Below are 20164 nucleotides of genomic sequence, written 5' to 3'. Positions count from 1 at the left end.
AAGCAAGTATTCAAGCAGCTACATAACATTTGACAGTATCAAGTCTGAACTGTTGGTCCAAATAGCAGTGCACGTTGCCTTCTGGCATTGATGTAAGCTCCAGATAAAGAAGTGAAGCAAGTATTCAAGCAGCTACATAACATTTGACAGTATCAAGTCTAAACTGTTGGTCCAAATAGCAGTGAGAACTATATAGCAACTTATAATCATCACAACTGGAAAGATGAAACAATGACTTGACAAAAAATGCCGGAATTCATTACAAGATTTCCAGAACTCACATTGTTAAAACTCAATCCTGAAAGTCGAATATTGCCAATTCTCAGAAACTAAGACTCATCAAGTTCAGCCAGAAGTGTTTTCCAGCTCAAATAACCTACCATACAAAAACTCGAAGTCCAAGATACAAGCCTTTCAAAGTTCCATCAGGATTCTTGAACTGGATACTCAAATATAACCTCTTTGCCAGTGAGTCTCTTGTAGACACCGCTGAATGTCTCCAGCTTATACTCAGTGCTATTCCTTTCCTTTGGATCCAGATAAACCTAACAAGATATTCTACAGTATTAACACAAGACGCCTGAACATAATGCATCATTCAATCACAAATTAACAGTCACCACTAACCCTCATGATTCTGGATCCATCAAGGCGGAATCTGACACGCTTGCCGACAATTTCAGCTGGGTAAACCAAATCTTCAAGAATCGCCTCATGCACAGCTGTCAAGGTTCTGTTGCGGGGCCTGGTCAAAGCAGAACCCTTCTTAGGGGGCCTCATAATGCGCCGAGTGGCTATTAGCACAACATCCTGAGACAGTCCAAAGGCAGTACTCTCAGTGACCAAGGAGCAACCAATGCACATAAAAAGAACCAGAAAAAAACAGCTAAGGTCAGACAGGGGTACAGTGCCGAATTACCATATCCAGACAGTGTGAACAATAAAAGCAATGATCTTTAAACTACTCACCTTCCCACTAAATTTTTTCTCCAGCTCTCGCACTAATCGAGGGTGAATTTTCTTAAAAGCTTTGCGAAGCCTATAAGGCACATGAATAATTACAGCCTTCTTCATGCCAGAGACGTCAACTTGCCTGCAGCATCAATCGGCCCAGAAGAATAAGTTAATACAGTCATTCACAGCACCAATGGAAAACCGAAAAACAAGCACTTAGGACCATTTGAACAATTTTGCACTTGCTTGGCAGAATTAATAAACAGATCTCTGAGATCGCTTCTAAGCTCTTGGTTGGTGTTCTCGAGATCAAACAGGGCCTGCAGCAAACAAGGAAACGTCACTCGAAAAAAAACCCTAGACAATTAGACTTATGCAATAGAAGTGACTGCAAATGCCGGTGATACCTGAGCGACAGACTCTTCGAAGTCATCGGGTTCAAGGCCCTTCTCCTTTTGGATCTTTCTCCGTGCGGTATACATTGCGACGCGTCAGGCAAGCTGAGAAAGCAAAACTTTCGTCAATCAAGAAAGCAAACTGAGAGAACCAGCAAGTCTGAAATGAATGTGCATACACTATTGCAACCTATAAGGCAAGCTAAGAAAGCCATTTAAAAAAAGAGAGAAAGCTCTCTCGATTACGCAGGCTCAACAGGGATTAGCCAGAAAGCGAACAGAGAGGATTTCATAAACCTGAGACAAATGGCACAGGAGCGGCCCAGAGCTGTCGCATGTAATCAACGAGCACTCTGCGACTTGGTACACGGAGAGAGAGAGAGAGAGAGGGAGAGAGGAGCTGGAGCTTACCTGGCGGAGATCGCCGTAGACGATCGTGTCGTTGCCTGCCTGACGATGGCGATGAAGGTTTGTTTGCCTGCTGCAAAATGGAAGAGAGAGAGAGAAAAGGGGAAGAAGGTGGGTTTTGCCCTACTTGTTTAGGGATTGCACGCGCCCAGTCCGACTTACCCTGGGCGGCGACCCTCCCTAACCTTTAAGCCACAGTTCAGTACCTAAACCCTTGTTATCGCAATTTAGTATTCACTTACCTTGTCTAGCTACTCATCAGCATTGCTCCTCAAAGTCATGCTTAGCAGAAGCTGTCAAGCTCAGAGATCAAGCAATGTTTTGAATTTTCACCAAGTTAACTGCGTGTGACATGGAAACTTTGATGTAGCACGTAACAAGTCAAATTCTCTTGCTATTTTAGTCATTGCACGGGAAGAGATGACATTTTCCTTTTTTCTATTCACAGTAATTTGTTCCTCTCATCGACTGTCACAAAATAACTACCCCTTGTCACCTTGCAAATATGTTTTTGCCATCACTACAACAGACCATCGTCTTTGTCCTTGAGATCAGATGAAGACTACTTTTATGAGAATGTGGAAACTCTGAAGAAAGATAAGTTGATTTTTAAGAGGCTATTAAAGAATGCTTTTTAAGTACTAGATCAATTTGTGTCTTTGAAGACTAGAAAGAGCTCTCAATTTTCCTCAAGCTATTCTGGTTCATCCATAATAGGTGAAATGTAGAAGTTAATGCAAGGTTCATCCAAACTTTCATGTAAGTAACTTAAGTGAAAATTAGGAGTCCAACTTCGTTGGTCATGAGAACCTTGGTGGACCTTTCTTCATTAATCTTTGTTACATGCACCAAAACATGACTTGGCTCATCATCAACTAAGAATTCTTTGTGTAAATACTATTGGCCTATTTCGAAATATATACATGAGGATTGTTGTACATGAGAGTGAGTGAAACATGACCCAATAAAGATGTCCTCTTTTTTTTTCAATTATAACAACACTGCCTATAAGGGGGATTCTAATGTAGTTCATAATACATTACTAGTATCTAGACATAAGATGGTGAAATTATATGTTTCTATAATTGATTAATGTAGGCCATCTATACTAGTATCATGTAGGATTTTTATAATTTCACAAGTTCTCTAGTTTAATAATAATACTGATTCTTTGAGTCACTTGGTATTAAATGTTTGATGTAATAGGTTATCCTCTTAGCGTTGATTAAGAAGAAATGTATGATTTGAGCCATACTTTGTATGGGCTTGTGCCTTAACACTTTTTTGTTCATTTGGCGAGATGCATCATTACATGGGTGTGTCTATCCTCCTTGGCACTTGATCTTATATGATTACTACAATTAGTATGATGCATGTATCATGTATGTATATATGATGGCATCTATGTATGTATGATTATATGTATGCATGCACAAATGGATGTATGCACACAATCATGCATGCATATGGACAGATGTAGTGATGTACGCATGGTTGTTATGCACATGCACTAATGTATACATATAAGTAGGAAATTATATTTTTGACAACTATTTTCTAGTTTCTTTGGAATCATAAATCCACAGAGATTAAACAAGAGATGTTTGAAGTCTACATCACCCACAAGTAGACATCATGAGAGCATGAAACTCAGTTTTGGTTGTGTGTCTAAAAGGACAATTGATCAAGAAGCCTCTTCATTAGAAACATTGCATCTTTGTTGATGATGACAAGGCACAAGTTTAAGAGGACTCCAACAACTTCAATGATGACACAGAGGCTACAAGTATGTGATTCTTCATCTCTTCTTTTTGCATATTTGTCTCATTGCAAAATGGTTAAGTTAAATGTGTGCTTCTTTTTAGGAACAAATACCAAGTCTGATACCACTGGTGATCCTCTTGAAAATAGCAATGATAATAGTGGTGAAAATGACAAGAAATATGGGCAAAAATCTAAACATTTCAAACAACTAGGAAGGAAAGTGTCTCTAGGGATAATACGAGATGTACTCAGTCTGTTTTATGTAAAGAGAATACTATCCCACCTTAAGTTCCTTTCTATCACTTAGTTCCTCGTGAGGCAATTAAAAAATATTTTGACCATGCATCATGGTTAATTGGCACTTTTGATATGATGGCATATCTTAAGAATATGGGACATTTTTTGGTCTCAATGGTGGGGCCTAGAGGGGGTAAAATGCCTATCACAAGTCAAAACTTGGAAGAATGGGACCCAATATGGAGACAAAGGCACTTAGAGTCTGAGAAGTCATTGGACAAGGGGTGGCAGGAAACTGAAAGGCAAGAAATTTTTTGTGTGGAATGGTAATCATTGTTTGAAGACATGGATGAAGCGAATTAAGGACGGTAAGTTCTTATTTTATAATTGAGTTCTTTCACATAAGTGTTTTCTTGTTTGAGATAAGTATATAACCTTCATGCTTTCCTATGATGCATAGTGTATGCCAGCTCTCATGAGTACCATATATCTGTGTGCTCTCAATTCATCATGGTAGATAAATCAAAAGAGGCAGAGCTCCGTCTAGCCTTAGATACGACCAATGCGTTAGTGCATTTTCTATCCCTCAATTTGTTTTTCAAAATCTTTTTATTTGGTTTCTTGAGTAATTCTCTCACTCCAATACAAAATTACAAGAGCTCATGCTCCCTTAAACATTGACCATGACATTTATATGTTTTAGAAGTTTGGAATTGTAAACAAAGAGAGCATATTGGCTAGGCTCACACCTAAGTAGTGAAAGTGGGCTAAGGTGGAGAGATCTCCATTGAGATGAGAGTCTACCATGGCACTCCACAATGGTACAACACACCATGCATGCTAATGTCTTAGCTTTTCAAAAGGTATTCACCTCAACCCACTCCTTTGCATGTCAATAGTGTTGACTTTAAATTCCACATAGGAGCCTCTCAAATAGGTATTTTGTGGAAAAAAGCTCCAAATACAAAGGAGACTCTATCCAATTCTTTAAAATCCATGCATTTTCATAATTTTTGTATTTTTATCATGTTCATGTTTTTAAAATCATCTATGTATCACTACAAGTTCATTGATACCTTTAATTCCCAATAAGATCCTCTTGAAGAGATGGTCTTTTTTTTTTGAAAAACTGCTCCAAATAAAACAAGTCTATATCCAAATTTTTTACAATTCAGTGTTTTCACAATCTTCATGATTTTTATCATGTTTATATCTTCATAATCGTGTTTTGTTGAATTTAGGATGAGTTTAATGCATTCGTTCTGAAAGAAACTACAAAAATCAAGGGTCAAGAATTGCCAAAACATGAAACAAAAAAAAAAAGATTACCATAAGAGCTTAGGAAGAATGGTTGAAAGACTATGACTACAAAGTATCTCTCCATTGCCAATCTTGCCAATGGAGAAGAGTGTTTCAAGGTATTATATAGGATTTAGTGGGATGAACCAAGCATAGTGAAGATTACTTGTTGCAACAAGTTATATTGCTTGTCAAGCTCCAAAATTCCTCCAAAGAGGTAAGATTATTTGGTGTGTCTAAATGCTACACTTTTATAATTCGTATGTTTGTGAGAGTGGATTGCAATCTTCTATAGGAAGAAAAACATTTTGCATCTCATGATCCGAACCAAGGCAAAAGAGCCCCAATTCATTTACTTTGGAGGCTATAAAACCTTTCAAGTATACATGAAGGATGAGGTATATTGGGTTCACACGTATGTCAAAGCTTCCTTAGTAATTCACAAGCTTTAGGTTGATGGTCCCGAGCTTTCATTAGATTTTGAGGACTATTATAAAGCCTCACTTAAGATTCACATACTATAGGTTGTAATTGCATCAATGTTGTTGTGGTATCTTGCTTGCTTCTATTGCAATCTAACCTAAATACCTTTGTGGATTTCCATGTTTGTCATGCAAGCATATGTGTATCTCTTGAATATAGTGGAGTTATTTGAGGACCAAGACAATATGCATGAGCTAGAATTCTCAACTAAGAGACTACTCTACAAATATTATGTTGGTGTTTTACTCAAGCATAGCTATATTTCTATCATTGGTTGGTGGCTATTACAACCCATGGAAGGGTGGTTTGTTTTAGATTTGTTCTCTTGCTTGTTATGCATGTGTGCAAACCCATGGTAGTGGGTGGCTCTTATTTGATTTGAGATAGAACACCCAAGCAAGGGAGACTCTATCAATTTTTTCTTTTGGACAATATGCTAACTTGCATTGTGACTGCTACATTGTGGTTAGTAGTGGTTCTTACATTACGTTACCAAGCAAACGGTTATTGTAGTGCTTGTAGTGGCCAAAGAGTGGATTGATGTAAAAGATGAGAACACCATGTACTCTTTGAGTATCTAGGAGTGCGGGATCATCAAATGGGAGGCTTGATTACCCCCAAGCAAGAGACAGATTTGTGAGTAAGTAAGGGCAGTAACTTGTTTATTTTACAAAAGTCTAGTATGTTGGTTGAATGGTTAGTTAGTGGAGGATATGATAGTTAAAGTAATCATGGTGTTGTTCTTCTAGGGTTCATGTGTAATGTCCCCATTACTTAGTTTATTTTAATAAACAACGTGCGTATACATTCCAAAAATTGATTTATGTTGAAAACAAAATTGCACATTTTTAAAACTAGCTCTAACTATGAAGATAATTGCACATTTTTAAAACTAGCTCTAACTATTATTAATGAGGTATTATATGCTAGTTCATGGAAGGAAGGCTTGGGAAACCCTCCCAATACAAACTTATTAAAACTATGTTTGTAGTATAGGACAACAAAAAGAACTAGCCTAGTGGATAGTCACTTGGCAGTTAAGTGCACTTGGGTGACGACACTGTCGGGATGGGTGACCTCTCAGGAAGATTTTCCTACAAGCTAGTGGAAGCGTCTCACATGCAGCCAATGGCACCAATGAAGCCTTTGTAGCTCGTTGCCAAGTATGCCAAGGCCAAGGTGCCAAGGTCTATGCCTTGGTCGCCGCTTTGGTGTGACTCCTGCCCGATGACACAACTCGATGACACGATGCGGAGTGCTTGCACGTATGTTCGTAAATTTTTATCTTCGCACTACAAAAATGGAGCCCCTCTCTGATGTCATCAATGATGTAATTGAAGACACTAAAAGAAAGTGTTCTCTCTTTATCATCGTTGATGATGTCATAAAAAATGATAAATAGCAAGTGTCCTCTCTCCCCCCCTCCCATTACTATATAAATAGGGGTAGAGCGTCACGTTAGGAACACAACAACCTATGCAAAAGTCTCTCTATTGTTGATGCGATAAAGCTCTGTTGCAATTAATTGAGCCTCTCTCTCTCTCTCTCTCTCTCTCTCTCTCTCTCTCTCTCTCTCTCTCTCTCTCTCTCTCTCTCTCTCTCTCTCTCTCTCTCTCTCTCTCTCTCTCTCTCCACCCCTACGCGAAAGCGCTACTTAAATCCATCAAGCTTCTTCCATGGCTCCCAAGAGTCATCGAGATGCTGAGCAAGGTCATGCTCAGAGAGCTCCCCAAGGCAAGGAAGTGACAGATGCTAAGTTGAAGCGCAAGCAGAAATTACCCCCGAATCCATTCAACCTAAAGGACCGATTATCCACAACAAATTGAGGTTGTGGCCATAACCCGTAATCACGATGGATGGCCGAATGGAGATAATTAGGTTTAGTACATAAGAAAAGTATTACTTTTAAGCTATCTACATCTTCCTAATTTTTCTATTGCTTTTTTGCATCTTACAATAAAACGAGGGATAAGTTAGTGATGTTAGAAAAGCCCATAGAATAAATCTGTTACATAGATTGCGATTAGTTAGAATGTACTTAAACTTACAAAAGAATGTTAGTATTATCAATTGGCTTTTAGGAAAGAACATGGGAATCGATGAGGGAGATAGATTTTATGCATTGCATACATTGACAAGTGTGTTAAAAAATGTTTTATGGTTATGACTGCTTTTGGATTTATGAATGATGAATTATGTCTCTTATGATTCCGAGCTTATACCAGTCGAACAACGAGATGTGGATTGTGGCGGTTTGGGACATTGCTCACCTGTGGGGGTGGGGGTCCTATGCTCTCGAGGGAGGTGGTGTTTTTGGTTTTTGATCACTTGAGCACCTCAGAGAACAAAGGGCCGAGTGATAAGTGCCCTTGTTATATAGGACAGCCCCTGAGGCTCAGGGAAGCTTAGAGGGGCTCTAAGCTAGTAAATTCCCTATTGATCGCAGACATAGTGCGATCACATATAGCCCAATCTCGAGGGATTGGAAGGTCCTATCCTAGGCTGAACGGTGATTGCAAAAAGAAGGTTTTGTACCACTCTATGGAGTGATGGTTCTACTTGTTATTATGAAATAAAGTATTTGATTTCTGAAATATTTGTTATGTGCTAAAGATTGAGTTTAACGAACCCAATTTAATGGAGTAATAAAAGGAAGCTGGTTTTATATGTCCAAACAATGTGGTAGTATGCTTTGCTAATTAGAAACTAAAGCAAACCCAATCAAGGAAAGTGGGAGGCTTCGATCCTGACGATCGAATGCCTATGGCTGGGTGGACTCGATAAGTCGGGTAACTTTCCAACACTAGATAGAGCTAATTAAATTGTGACCCTCCCAATATCGATAGGATTAATTACCATACTGTTTTAGGGGGCCGGAGCTAAGATTTTACCTTATGGGTAGGGGGATCGAGTTATACTCTCCCCCGTCTCTCACTCTCTTTGAAACAAGTGCGGTGTTAACCTCACTCTTGCCTTTGATTGATTACAAAGTGGTCTTTCTTGTAAAAATTACGCAGCGAAGCAAATAGAATTTGAGAAAGAAATAGAGAGTACACAAGAGATAAGAGGAGAATTAAAAAATTCTTTAGCTCCAAATAACTGATACAAAGTTGGCTCTGTCCACCCATGCGCTTTCACTATGAAGCTTAGATGGCTATCTAGATAGAAGATAAGTGAAGAGCTTAAGGCTAGCTAGAACAACTCTGACTGGGTGAAAGATAGATTATTGATGGCTGTGAAGGGGTTTAGCTTTTATAGTCTATGAAGGGGGTCATGATGGATGACCTTCCATATGCACTTGGGTCTGTTGACCTTCCATGTGCACATGTGTCTGTTGACCTTCCATATGCACGTGTATGTTGACCTTCCTTATGCACATCCACTTGTTAAGTAGGGAATATTCCCTTTACCGTTGGCTAGGGCCCCTATTGACTCCCTTACCCCGCAACTCAATGCAATGTGCCTCGAGTTGTTACCAGCTTAACTACTCCGTCTAACCCAAAGATTAGACCCATAACGGTTACCTTTTTGCCATCCAGTCACATAGACCTCATCTGACATACAAGTTAGGACTCAACCAATATCTAGGCTCACATATGGCTTCTCCTCATAATGGGGGCCTTACAACTTTGAGCGCCATGGATCATTGGTGGCACCTTATGAGGGTGGGGCATTGAGCATATCTAACATTTCTTAGGTGGGTGTTAGATTGTTGTTAGGGGTGACTTGTAGATTCCCATGTTCAACTAAGTCCAAGGTTTCCCATGGAGAGACAGGATAGTGATATGCATGGATATGAATCTCGGTTGACTACTAAGATGACTCCTCTGGGTCCATTGGAGGAGGCACCTCACATGATGGTTGAGAATTGCAAGGCTTCCACTATAGATACATAGCCCAACAATGTTCTAGTCCCATCTAGGATTGAAATGCCTAACACACATGTTGTACTTGCTACACAAGCTAACTAAGATACGATTTGTGTAGTTCCTTCTAAGAATTTGTAGGACATACTAGGCAATAAATATATGGACCTTTGTATCTTACCCCTTGTTTGATCTCTTACTCTCCTTCGTATTAATATTATCTTTGATTATGCTTTATTGAGCTAGTTGAATGTATTATTTGCGAAGGCGAGAAGTTGATGGATCCAACTAGCCATGTTTAAGAGCGGTCAATTATTGGGCATCATGATTGGGAAAGATGACCCATTATACATAGTGTTGATGAACATTGATGAAACATGCAATGTTAGTTGCATGTCCTGTGTGCTCTTTAAAGAATGAGATCTATAGTGTTAATCTTCTTTGTGAATGCATATGCTTTTAGTACACTACTATTGTGAGAGTGTGTTTAGTGGAAGGTCAACTGCCGAGGTATGAGACAGAAGCGTGTGTAGGGATTCAGAGATAGCAATCAATGAAAGAGAAGAGTTTTGGAAGAAAAGAAGATTTAGATGAGACCAATAGAGATGAATCGTGTCATTTTATTTCATAGAGCTCATCAGAGCATGCATCTTGACATACGTGTAATACATCAGCCCATAATCAAATCAAGACATATAAATTTGTGAAGGTGGGATGATAGCCCAAGACACACTGAGGCAATAGCTCAGCTTATACACAATTAAATATCATGATCTCTATTGAGTCAATCCATATGTTGTTGTAGGTATTCACCTCAACTCCTCATGTAGACATTAACTAATAGATGGCAAAGATCATCCATTGTAACTAAGACAAGAAACTTTAAACCAAAAGCACCTGCCAAATCCCTACCAAGGTTGCCAAAGCACATCAGCCCTATTATTTCTATGTATTTATTATAGCCAATCAAGAGCCATAAGAAGCTCAAACTCCAAGATAAATATGCTTGAAACTATCTAAACTATGTCTAGTACTATTAGAGATCCCTTTCAGGTCAAAAGCTCATCAAAAAACACAGCAACCTGTCCTGATTTTGACTATTTATTATAGCCAATAATAGCCCAAATCAAGTCCATACATGGCCAAAAACTCCTCTTTGGTGAAACATACAAGTGCCCCTACTCTTTGGGACCATGAACCAAGCATAAACCACCATAAAGTGATAAAAAGGAGTGCATGAAACCCACGTACAACATTCAGCCCTATTTTGTCTTATCATAAACAATTGAAACAACCCACAAATGGCACTCGAAGCTCGTAGACCAATCCACCAATGATCAAGGGTCAACCTTCCATTGCTAGAGGCTATGTATCCAACATATGATGACATAGTTGGTTCAAAGAGAGAAGAGTATAATCAAAAGTTTAACTTTAGCCTTGTATGCTCTTGTTGGCAATCAAAATAGTCCCAAATCAATCCATAAATGATACTCATGACACATAGCACTCTCCTTCCATTAGCGAAGATGAATCTTCTACTGGTAAAGTCCAAGATGAAAGCATAAGAAGCTATGGATAGTGCAGAGAGAGAAGAAGAGAACAAATTTGAGTATTCAACCCTAAAAACCATGTTCTAAAACTAAGAATACAACAACATACCCTCTCTAAGAGAGCCCCTTTGCATGAATAAAAAGTCCATTTTCCCTACTCCAATGGTTGAGAGCTCTCTCCTCACCTGGCACTTGAGTTGCATGGCCCCCATGAGCTCTCCTCCATCGCTTTTTCTACATGACTGGGACAACACCATGACACCTATCAAAAGAGGCCAAAAATTGTGCTAATCTTGGCCATACTCTAGGACTCCTTGTCTACCACTTAATTCTCTAGTGAGTCACTTGAGTGACTAATCAAGGCTTAAGTTATGCCACTCACTAGCATGACTTGTCAAGTGCTTCCCAAGGCCATAAGATAAGTCAATCTTCTAGTAGACCATCATTACTCGGTGAAATAGACAACAACTCTACTATAGTTACCTCTAGTTAAGTGTCCATTTTCACATTGTGTACTGAAACTCCTCTGGCATCCAACCCCCTCTCCAAACCTGCACATCCTCTAGCATGTGCTAGAGTATTATATTTTAGCAAATTCAGAGGAGTCCTCCTTATCCATATCCATATCATCCTCATCCTCTTCTTCCATACTATAATGAACGAGATCTGTAACCAACTCATGTAGCTCATATGCTATAGACTTAGACTTCATTCACTTGAAGAGTTTAACCCTTTTACTAGCTATTGGAATCCTTAATGTAGTCCCATCTAACTCACTAAGCAAATAGGTTGCATTATCATACATCACTCGTACTACATATGGCTCAGACCATCTCTTTGACACCTTGCAAACAATATTGTGCTAATTATCTATGCTGTTATCATATAACAACAACCAATCTCCCTCATGTATAGCTCGTAACTAGAGTATGTGACATTTATTAGACCTTGCTTTGTTTCGAAGCCTTGTTGCCTTAAGTTTCTCCACTACCGCCCTTATGTCTTAAGGCCTTCTCTCCAACTGCCTTATGTGCAACACCAACAATGCTTCTCTATCCAAACCCTCCTCCAATGATAAAACACACCATGTAGCAACTATCTCTTCATCAATAGGCATAATAGACTATTGTCCATACATTAATTCAACAGGCATGAACTGTGTGACAACACTATGAGTAGTCCTATTAGCCCCATAAAGCAAATGGTGGCATTCTAGGCCATTCCTTGATCTTCTCCTTGAATGATTTAGCTAGTGCCTTTATGATTGGCAACTGTCATCTTGTAGATTGTAGGATGTAGTCAATGCCAACTTAATGCCCAAGCATGAGAAAAGATCACGAGCCTCATCAAATCTAATTCATCTCTGTTAGCTATCACCTTGCCCACACATCCATATCTATAAAATACCTCCTCCAAGAGAAACCTGCACATAGCGTGAATAGTCTTTGTACCAAGAGCTCTTCCACTTGGTTTGTCAGATCGTCCCATGCAAGCACAAGATAGCGCATATTCCATAGACCTGTAGGCATGGTAACCGAGTCTACCACACATTTGTAGTGTATAGATAATGGGTAAGTCAGTTGAAGACCATCTATGTGGTTCACTACAAAGTATACATGATAAACACTACATGACTCTACAAAGTGAGCTACATCTTGTACATATTCTACCACCAATATTTCTCCTTGATCTTTGCAAAAGTACTCCAAGCACCTCTATGTCCAACCCATAAGCTTTCATGAAATTCATGCATCACTTGCTCTTGTGTAGCTTTATCTTGTAGTGCATGCAAAGGCACTCCTTTTCCTTTTTTGTAGGTTTCCATAAATACCCATATTTCAAAAAGAAACCATAATCTTTCCTCTCGATTCTCTTAAACTTTTCTTTAGACCATTCAGCCCTCTTTGATAAAATATTGAGATATTGGCCTATTTTCAGCCAATCACTTGCATACAATTCTTCCAAAAAATGTTCCATAACTGAAGCATAACAACTACAATGTTTCCTTTTAGGTGTCCATGCTTTTCCTATAACTAAAAGCATTTTTCTTGCTACCGATTTGTCTGTTACAGTAGCATTCCCTACATGTGTATCTTCTAAACTTGCTGAATCCAATGTTGTCCCTACATTAAAGACAGTTGCACCTACATTTACAACAAATGAAAACTCAATTCCTACTTATCAAACAGTCATTTACAACAAGCTCAATGTCCTCCTCCTCATCTTCGATCATCTCCTCTTCATCTTCAAAACGTGCACGTGAAAGCATATTAGCCACCGAATCATCCCAACCTACAATATGCTACAAATGAGGGTTTAGTGATTAGTGATTTAATATAAGCAATCCAATGTAGCATAGCAATTTCGGGGTTGAGCAATTAGCAATCATGCCCAAAAGAGGTAAAAAATCAGTCTCTACCATTACATGAGCTCCCATGAAATATTCTTGATCACATTTTAGAGTAGTGACTGCTCTCCAAAGCTCTCTCTTACTTGCGGATACCTCCATTGCCTCTTTTCAACACTTTTGCTCCAAATCTAATAGCATATCTATTTCCTTCAGCATCCTCTTGACCCACTACCCATCCAATGCCTTGTATCCATAGTGAGAATGATAGGCCTTCTTCAGTGTCAATTCAGAATTCAACAACTTCTTCAACTTTCAAATAGCTTTTATACATTTCTTTCCCAATAAAACTTTCACCCCTTCCTTAATAGTTGATAAAGGCTTTCAACCACACGTGCAAAATGAGGGATCCAAATCATATAAAAGACACGTGCCTAAAAACCTTCTAACCTACGAGACATTGGAACTCCTCTCCTACATCCTGCTAATCCCATCAATTTTAACAGGTGAGGACTTTCGACCATAAGGACCACACATGTGCCCTACAATCAACACCTCCTCAACACTAAAGATAGACTTGGCACCTAAAAGAGTGAGGTGTACTTCCTCAAGTCGCAAGTCAAAACCTTCTCATAGTAGTCATGTCTATGAGTAGCCACAAATAACCTCCATCCCTTCTCATCTATCTCCTCATTCTTCTCATGTACTTCATATCTTTTAATGGGGACATAGTCGAGGAAAGGCATAGTCAATTGTAGGATGTACTTCCTCAAAACCTTATGCATAGCATTCATCATGCGAGCAACTGAATTAGTCACTCCCTGTGGAAGCGTACACATTTGTAGGAAGCCAAGCATTATCTTCATAGTTGTGATATCCCTACTTTCTAATGTAAGCTTAATTGATCATATTCGGAGTACAAATCACCATAGAGTAAATAACATTTTCAACAAAGGCTTCTACAAACTACCTGCACCCACATTCTTGATCTTGACCTTGTTGATCAGCTGCATATCCTGTATAAATTGCAATGCCCTTCTTCTTTGGAATAGTAAATCAATGATTCAAATATGGAGCTGAAGATGGCTCCAATATATGCATCCCAATCTTCTTATTCAAGAGTTCCAACAACTTAGGCAAATATGGTTGAGGCATTGGAATAGACTTTATGTTCCATGGAACATGTGGCACTGTGAAGATAACCATTGGAGCAACCATGCTCGGGTCAACATAGCTAATCTCATCAGGCTGAAACACAAAAGCTTTACCATGCTTTGCGAGCATTTGCAAAAAACAAAGCCCTCTTTGTTGGCAAGAGAAATCTATCACCACCAACTTTTAGCTCTTTCAAGCTAGATGTAAATTTATGGCCTACACCCTTTGGATCTCGTAGGCTTGGCTATTTTGACACTTTTTTCAACTACCCCATCACTTTCTACACATCCCATTGCACTCTTCTTCAGCAAAATCTCTGATAACATCAAGCATATCCAAAGAACATAGATGAATAACCTAATTTTTAGCCCTATTTTCAACATTAACCACTACTATAATTTTAGCAAGTGTATTAGTAGCATTCAACCATGAAAATAGTCATGAAGCACATTCATCTACGACCAAAATACCATGTTTCTTTATCTATTTTTCAACCTAATATACATAACTCTTTTCAGCCCTACACATGGTTGAAATATCTTCAATTTGCCTACATTGCTTGATGTCCATCCTTGTAAGCCTACCACAAAGACAAAACTCCCCTAGTAGCACTACCATAGCCCCTATTTATAGCAATGCAATATAAAAACCCTTGAATTTATGAGCATTGGATGGAACTGAATACTCTCTGAGCATATCTTGATTGCGAGAATGGTTAACACATGCAATCAAGAACTGAACTGCCTTTTTGCCATCCCTACTCTACACATAAGCATAAGAAGAACCATCATTTGATACTTTAGTTTCCATCCTTGACTCTGCAAATGTATGGCTGCCCGAAAATAACAGGGTGACTATATGACTATTGCACAAAGAAGTGATAAGCTTCTCAAACATCTCTGTGTAGAAATTACACGGCCTAGTAAACAGAATTTGAGGAAGGAGTAGAGAACACATAGCAAATATAAGAAGAACAGAGATTGCTTTAATTTCAAATGAACTAATACAATGATGGATCTATTCTACCTATGCACTTCCATTGTGAAGCTTAGATGGTGATTCTGATAGGCAAGAGCTTAGGGTAGCTAGAAGAACTGAAAGACAGATTGATGATGGCTTTAGAGGGGTCTTTCTTTTATAGCCTGGGAAGGTAGTCTGGTTGGCATGCTCGACCATATTATGAATCTTCCCTAGTCAACCCAATGAATATTCTCTTTACCATCAATGCTATTCTTGAACCCTTGTTAGGGGGGTCATTGATCCCCTTGAGACCCCCAACCATGGACTGTGGAAGCACAATGGATCATTGGTGCCACCTTACGAGAGTGGGGCATTGAGCATATCTAACAACCACCCCCCAATGTCCACCCACATGTGAACTACAACCCAATGCCGAGTCTCTGAAGATGAATTCAAAGGAGATCCTTCGTAAGGGCTTTGGTGAAGATATCTACTCCATTATCCTCTGTTGTGCATGAAAAACTAGATTTTTGGCAATGACAATGCAACTCTGATTGTCACATCTTAGCATTTTTGGATCTTTATCTTGCACTCCCTTATGCCATAGGATCCTCTGTAATTGTACTACTTCACATGTAGCAAAGCAAGCTACCTTGTACTCTGCTTTAGTAGAAGACAATGCCATCATTGGTTGCTTCTTACTGATCTAATAGAAAATTCCTAAAGTTAAAGAGAAACAATATCCAGAAACTGGTTTCTTGGAATCATTGTCATCTACCCAATCTAAGTCGTCACAATTCCCCAGTGAGAGAACTTCTAAAACTGTATGTGATACCATAGTCAAGAGTTTCCTTCAAGTATTTGAGCACCCACATCCTATCTTTCTAATGACTTTCTCATGGTTTGTTTGAGAACCTACTCAAAACACCAACAACAAAACTAATATCTAGCCTAGTGTTACACAAGTAGATGAGGCTACCAACCAATCTCCTATACCTCCCAATGTCTGCTACTAGTGTTGATGTATCCTTAGTGGATAACTTCACATTGACCTCCATAGGTGTAGCCATCTCCTAACACTTGGTCATGCCAAATGCTTTTAAGATCTCCCATGCATACTTCTTTTAAGAGATGAAGATTTTACCCAGACTTCAATCCCCGAACAATAGTGCAACAAACTCAAGTCTATCATTTCAAACCTAAAGCTCAAAGCCTTTTGAGTCTGATGGATCATATATTCATAATCACCTATAATAAAAAGCTCATCCAAATATAGGACAATCACTACTACAAGACTTTTTACTATCCTTATAAACATACAAGTTAGCATGAGGCACATCTTTTAAAATTCAAACCTAGAAATAATTTATCTATCTATTGTTGGTACCATGCTCTAGGGCTTGTTTTAGCCTATATAATGCCTTCTTTAGCCTTACAAACTTTGTTCTCAGGATAGGGGGCCTCAAACCTTGGTGATTGAGCCATGTACACCTCTTCCTTGAGGTCACCATTTAGGAAAGTTGATTTGACATCCATTTGGTAAACTAGCTAGTTCTTTATGAGCAGCCACTACAAGTACTATGCAGATAGTGGTCACTCTAGTAGTTGGAGCAAATGATTCTTGAAAATCAAATCCTTCAACCTATGAAAATCCTTGTGCAACTAATCTTGCTTTGTAATTTTCTAAGCTGCCATTAGCCTTGTACTTTACCTTCTAGATCCACTTAGTGCCAATAATCTCCCTCTTTTCTAGCAATCCCCTAGCTCCCAAGTATAATTCTTCATGATGCTATTATACCTATCTTGCATAGCTGCTCTCCATACTGGATCGGCAAGTGCTTCTTCCAGGTCTACTAGCTCATTTACTTCTCTCATAATCTTAGCCATCAAGGCCATATTGACTATGTGAACATAAGCCTTTCTTTGCTTCTCTATTCTCATGGACCTCGTTGGTCAATCTATTTTTTCCTCAACGACAGTAGGCATATGATTACTGTGATTGTAGATGTTAACCCTCACTCGAGATGGAATCAAAAGAAGTGAAATGCGGATGAAATGGAAGAAGCAGAACGGAGAATAAGCAAAGGCACAAGGGCAGCCTCTAAAATCAAGTTAAAGGCAAAATCACATTTTTAAGTGAAAGGCATCCCAAAACTTTTGTGAAAGAGCGCTAGGCTCCTCCTGTGCAAATTGTAAAAGGGTAGACAAGCATAGGCTAAAGAAATAGGCCAAGTAGAAGGGAATGGAAAAGAGGGCCTTGCCACAATGGCCGGTCATATAAAAAAGGAGATGACTACCCAAGGGATTTTAGGGCATGTATATAAACTCCAAAAAGTGAATGAGAGCTCATTCTTTGGTGTGTGGCAACAAGAGACTCTTCTTCTTCTCTTCTTCTCTTCTTCTCTTCTCTTTGCTTGCTTGTGTGTTCTTAAGAGAGGGAGTGTGAGAGTGTGAGGAAGTGAGTGTGTGTGGGTGAGGGTTCAAGGAGGTGAAGCTCTCCACCATCTCCTCTCTTCTTCTTTTCTTTTATTTTCTTCTCTTCTCTTCTCTTCTCTTGTGCGCAACTATGGAGGATAGAGCTTAAAGGTGGAGACTTAAGGATGCTTGAGCTTGCATCAAGAATCGTGGAGCCATTGGTGTTCTTGAGGGAGGAGGCAACTCATTTGGGCATCAAGGTAAGCTCACTACACCCCAATAGGATCAAAAGCGCGCCGGGTAGGTGAGAGATAGCCATAGGTGCTCGCTTGAAACACTTAAACGAATAAGCGGTCTGTGGGTCTTTGCAGTTGAGCATGAGCTCCCTCTACATTTTGGTTCTATTTGCTGAGACCAATGGATTCAAGCTTGAGCACTTGCGTGCCTTAAATCGAGCATCGAAGTAAGGGTTTCATCCCCAAACCGGAGCTTGAGATAGGTAGGAAGTTTTGGATTTTATAATCTTCACAACAAGTAAGTAGTTTAGTTATTTTGGTGGTTTCATGATTAGGAGAGTAGGAGAAATCATTTCAGTACTTTGCTTTTGATTCTTGTTGCATTTAGAGTAGGTTAGGATATTAAGAAATCGGATTGGAAAAGCATAGGGTTTGTTGCTGTAAAACGGGCCTAATCAGGGCACAAATCAAGAAAAACGGGGAAAAAAGAGTGCTCAAGGGGATTAAGGTCGACAAGTGAGTGATTAAAAGTGGCAAGTCCTTTGCTGGGAAGGGGTTTAATAGCCAAGAGGCCAAGGGAGAGCTCATTTGAAACCCATATTGAGAGAGAGAGAGAGAGAGAGAGAGAGAGAGAGAGAGAGAGAGAGAGAGAGAGAGAGAGAGAGAGAGAGAGAGAGAGAGAGCTCCATTGCGTGGATTTGCTTTGATCTTATTACCAACGAGTTTGTTGCTCGCTACAGTTATGTCCAACCCTTCATCTTAATCCATAGATATGATTTGGAAGTGCTTGACGATTACCTTGCCTTGAATCTCTTAGTTTATCGGATTTTTTGTCATTTTGGCAAGAAATGCACTACGTTCGGCCCGTCTGAGCGGCTCGATTTTGGGTCGAGTCCCAGAATCAACCCTCGGCCACTTCACTTTGGTCTACTCTCGCCGACCAACTTGACCGTACTCACTTGGACACACAGCCACTCGGCCCACCTAGATTGGGCCCTGATGAGTTGCACATTCGGACACACTAGGTACTTGGCCTACCCAGCCTGCCACCTGACTCGTGACAACACCTAGAAACATGTCATACATTGCAAAAATTTTCGATAAGATTGTATACATTTGATACATTATTACCATTGTTTTACATTAATTTAATGCAGATGCGGTATTCGTTGTTGCTGTCTTTGGAGGCCGTGTCCCTGCAGTCTAGCTAGGAAATGTCGGTACAAAATTTAATCGGGGTTGGCCTGTGTACAACCACAAGAAACTCCTATATCTCATTTGTAAGGCATAGGCTATTGAGACCAAGACTTAGAGACTGTAGGACTTTGCAAAAATGAAGTCCTTTGAGCTTATGCAATCCATATTCTTAGAGCCACTAGAAATCATGTTATTCATGGCAGATTATGTGGTCTTAGGTTATGGTTCAGGTCATGGAGGGCACAGTTTATTTCAACTGAAGATGAGTGCCACTGCATCAATGCAATTAAGGAGTAGTGCATAAGAGAATGCAATAGAGAGCTGAAAGTTCCAATCAGCTATAATGAATCCAATGCCAACATGAAATCATTACAAACTTAATAATGTGTGCACTATCCCTCGGCTTTGCAATCGACCTGAATTGAAAAGATTTCAATGTTGGTCTTATCGTAAATGTGAGTGTGCTCGAGGAAATTCTCAAAAACTCCTACTCCAAGCCACAACTGGGAGGAGTCGTTTATTTGCAAAAGAAGATGGATGGGGTCTTGACTTTGCCTTAGGGGAAGGAAGGGAAGATGGAGGTGGTGAGACGCTTTCAGAAGGATTTTACATAGTGGAATGCATTAAGAAGAAGCGAGTGCATAAGGGTCAGGTGCAATATCTAGTTAAATGGGAAGGAACCTTAATAGGAACAAACCTTAATAGAAGGAACTTTAACGAAAAAGAAGAAAAAAACGAATGTCATGGGAGAGGGAAGCCATTGCAATTCGTGTCATGGGGATGGAGAGAGGTGCCTTCTTGGCTGTGAGAGAGGGATGGAGAGAGAGAGAGGACCAAGGAGATTGAAGGCGAAGGTGATTGGAGGTGGTGTGATGAAAGGGAAGGGAGGTTCTTCTTG

The 20164-nt window shown here is 39.5% G+C and overlaps 1 protein-coding gene across 1 annotated transcript; it reads right to left on the bottom strand.

Moving 5' to 3' along the window:
* Positions 1-236: 236 nt before the first annotated feature.
* Positions 237-1922, bottom strand: LOC148033548 (small ribosomal subunit protein eS7-like). The gene is made up of 6 exons (XM_087681494.1): positions 1761-1922; positions 1362-1454; positions 1201-1274; positions 970-1093; positions 628-810; positions 237-545 (listed from the first exon to the last, which is right to left on the bottom strand). The coding sequence occupies exons 2-6, from the start codon at positions 1434-1436 to the stop codon at positions 426-428; spliced, it is 576 nt and encodes a 191-aa protein (XP_087537620.1). The 5' UTR covers positions 1437-1454; positions 1761-1922; the 3' UTR covers positions 237-425.
* Positions 1923-20164: the final 18242 nt, after the last annotated feature.

Source organism: Lygodium microphyllum, chromosome 7 (genome assembly GCF_053477565.2).
Source record: "Lygodium microphyllum isolate KBCC chromosome 7, Lygodium_microphyllum_v1.1.10, whole genome shotgun sequence".
NCBI classification, from domain to species: domain Eukaryota; kingdom Viridiplantae; phylum Streptophyta; class Polypodiopsida; order Schizaeales; family Lygodiaceae; genus Lygodium; species Lygodium microphyllum.
The sequence above is the reverse complement of the archived record's forward strand: the minus strand, read 5'-3'. Positions and strand labels throughout refer to the sequence as shown.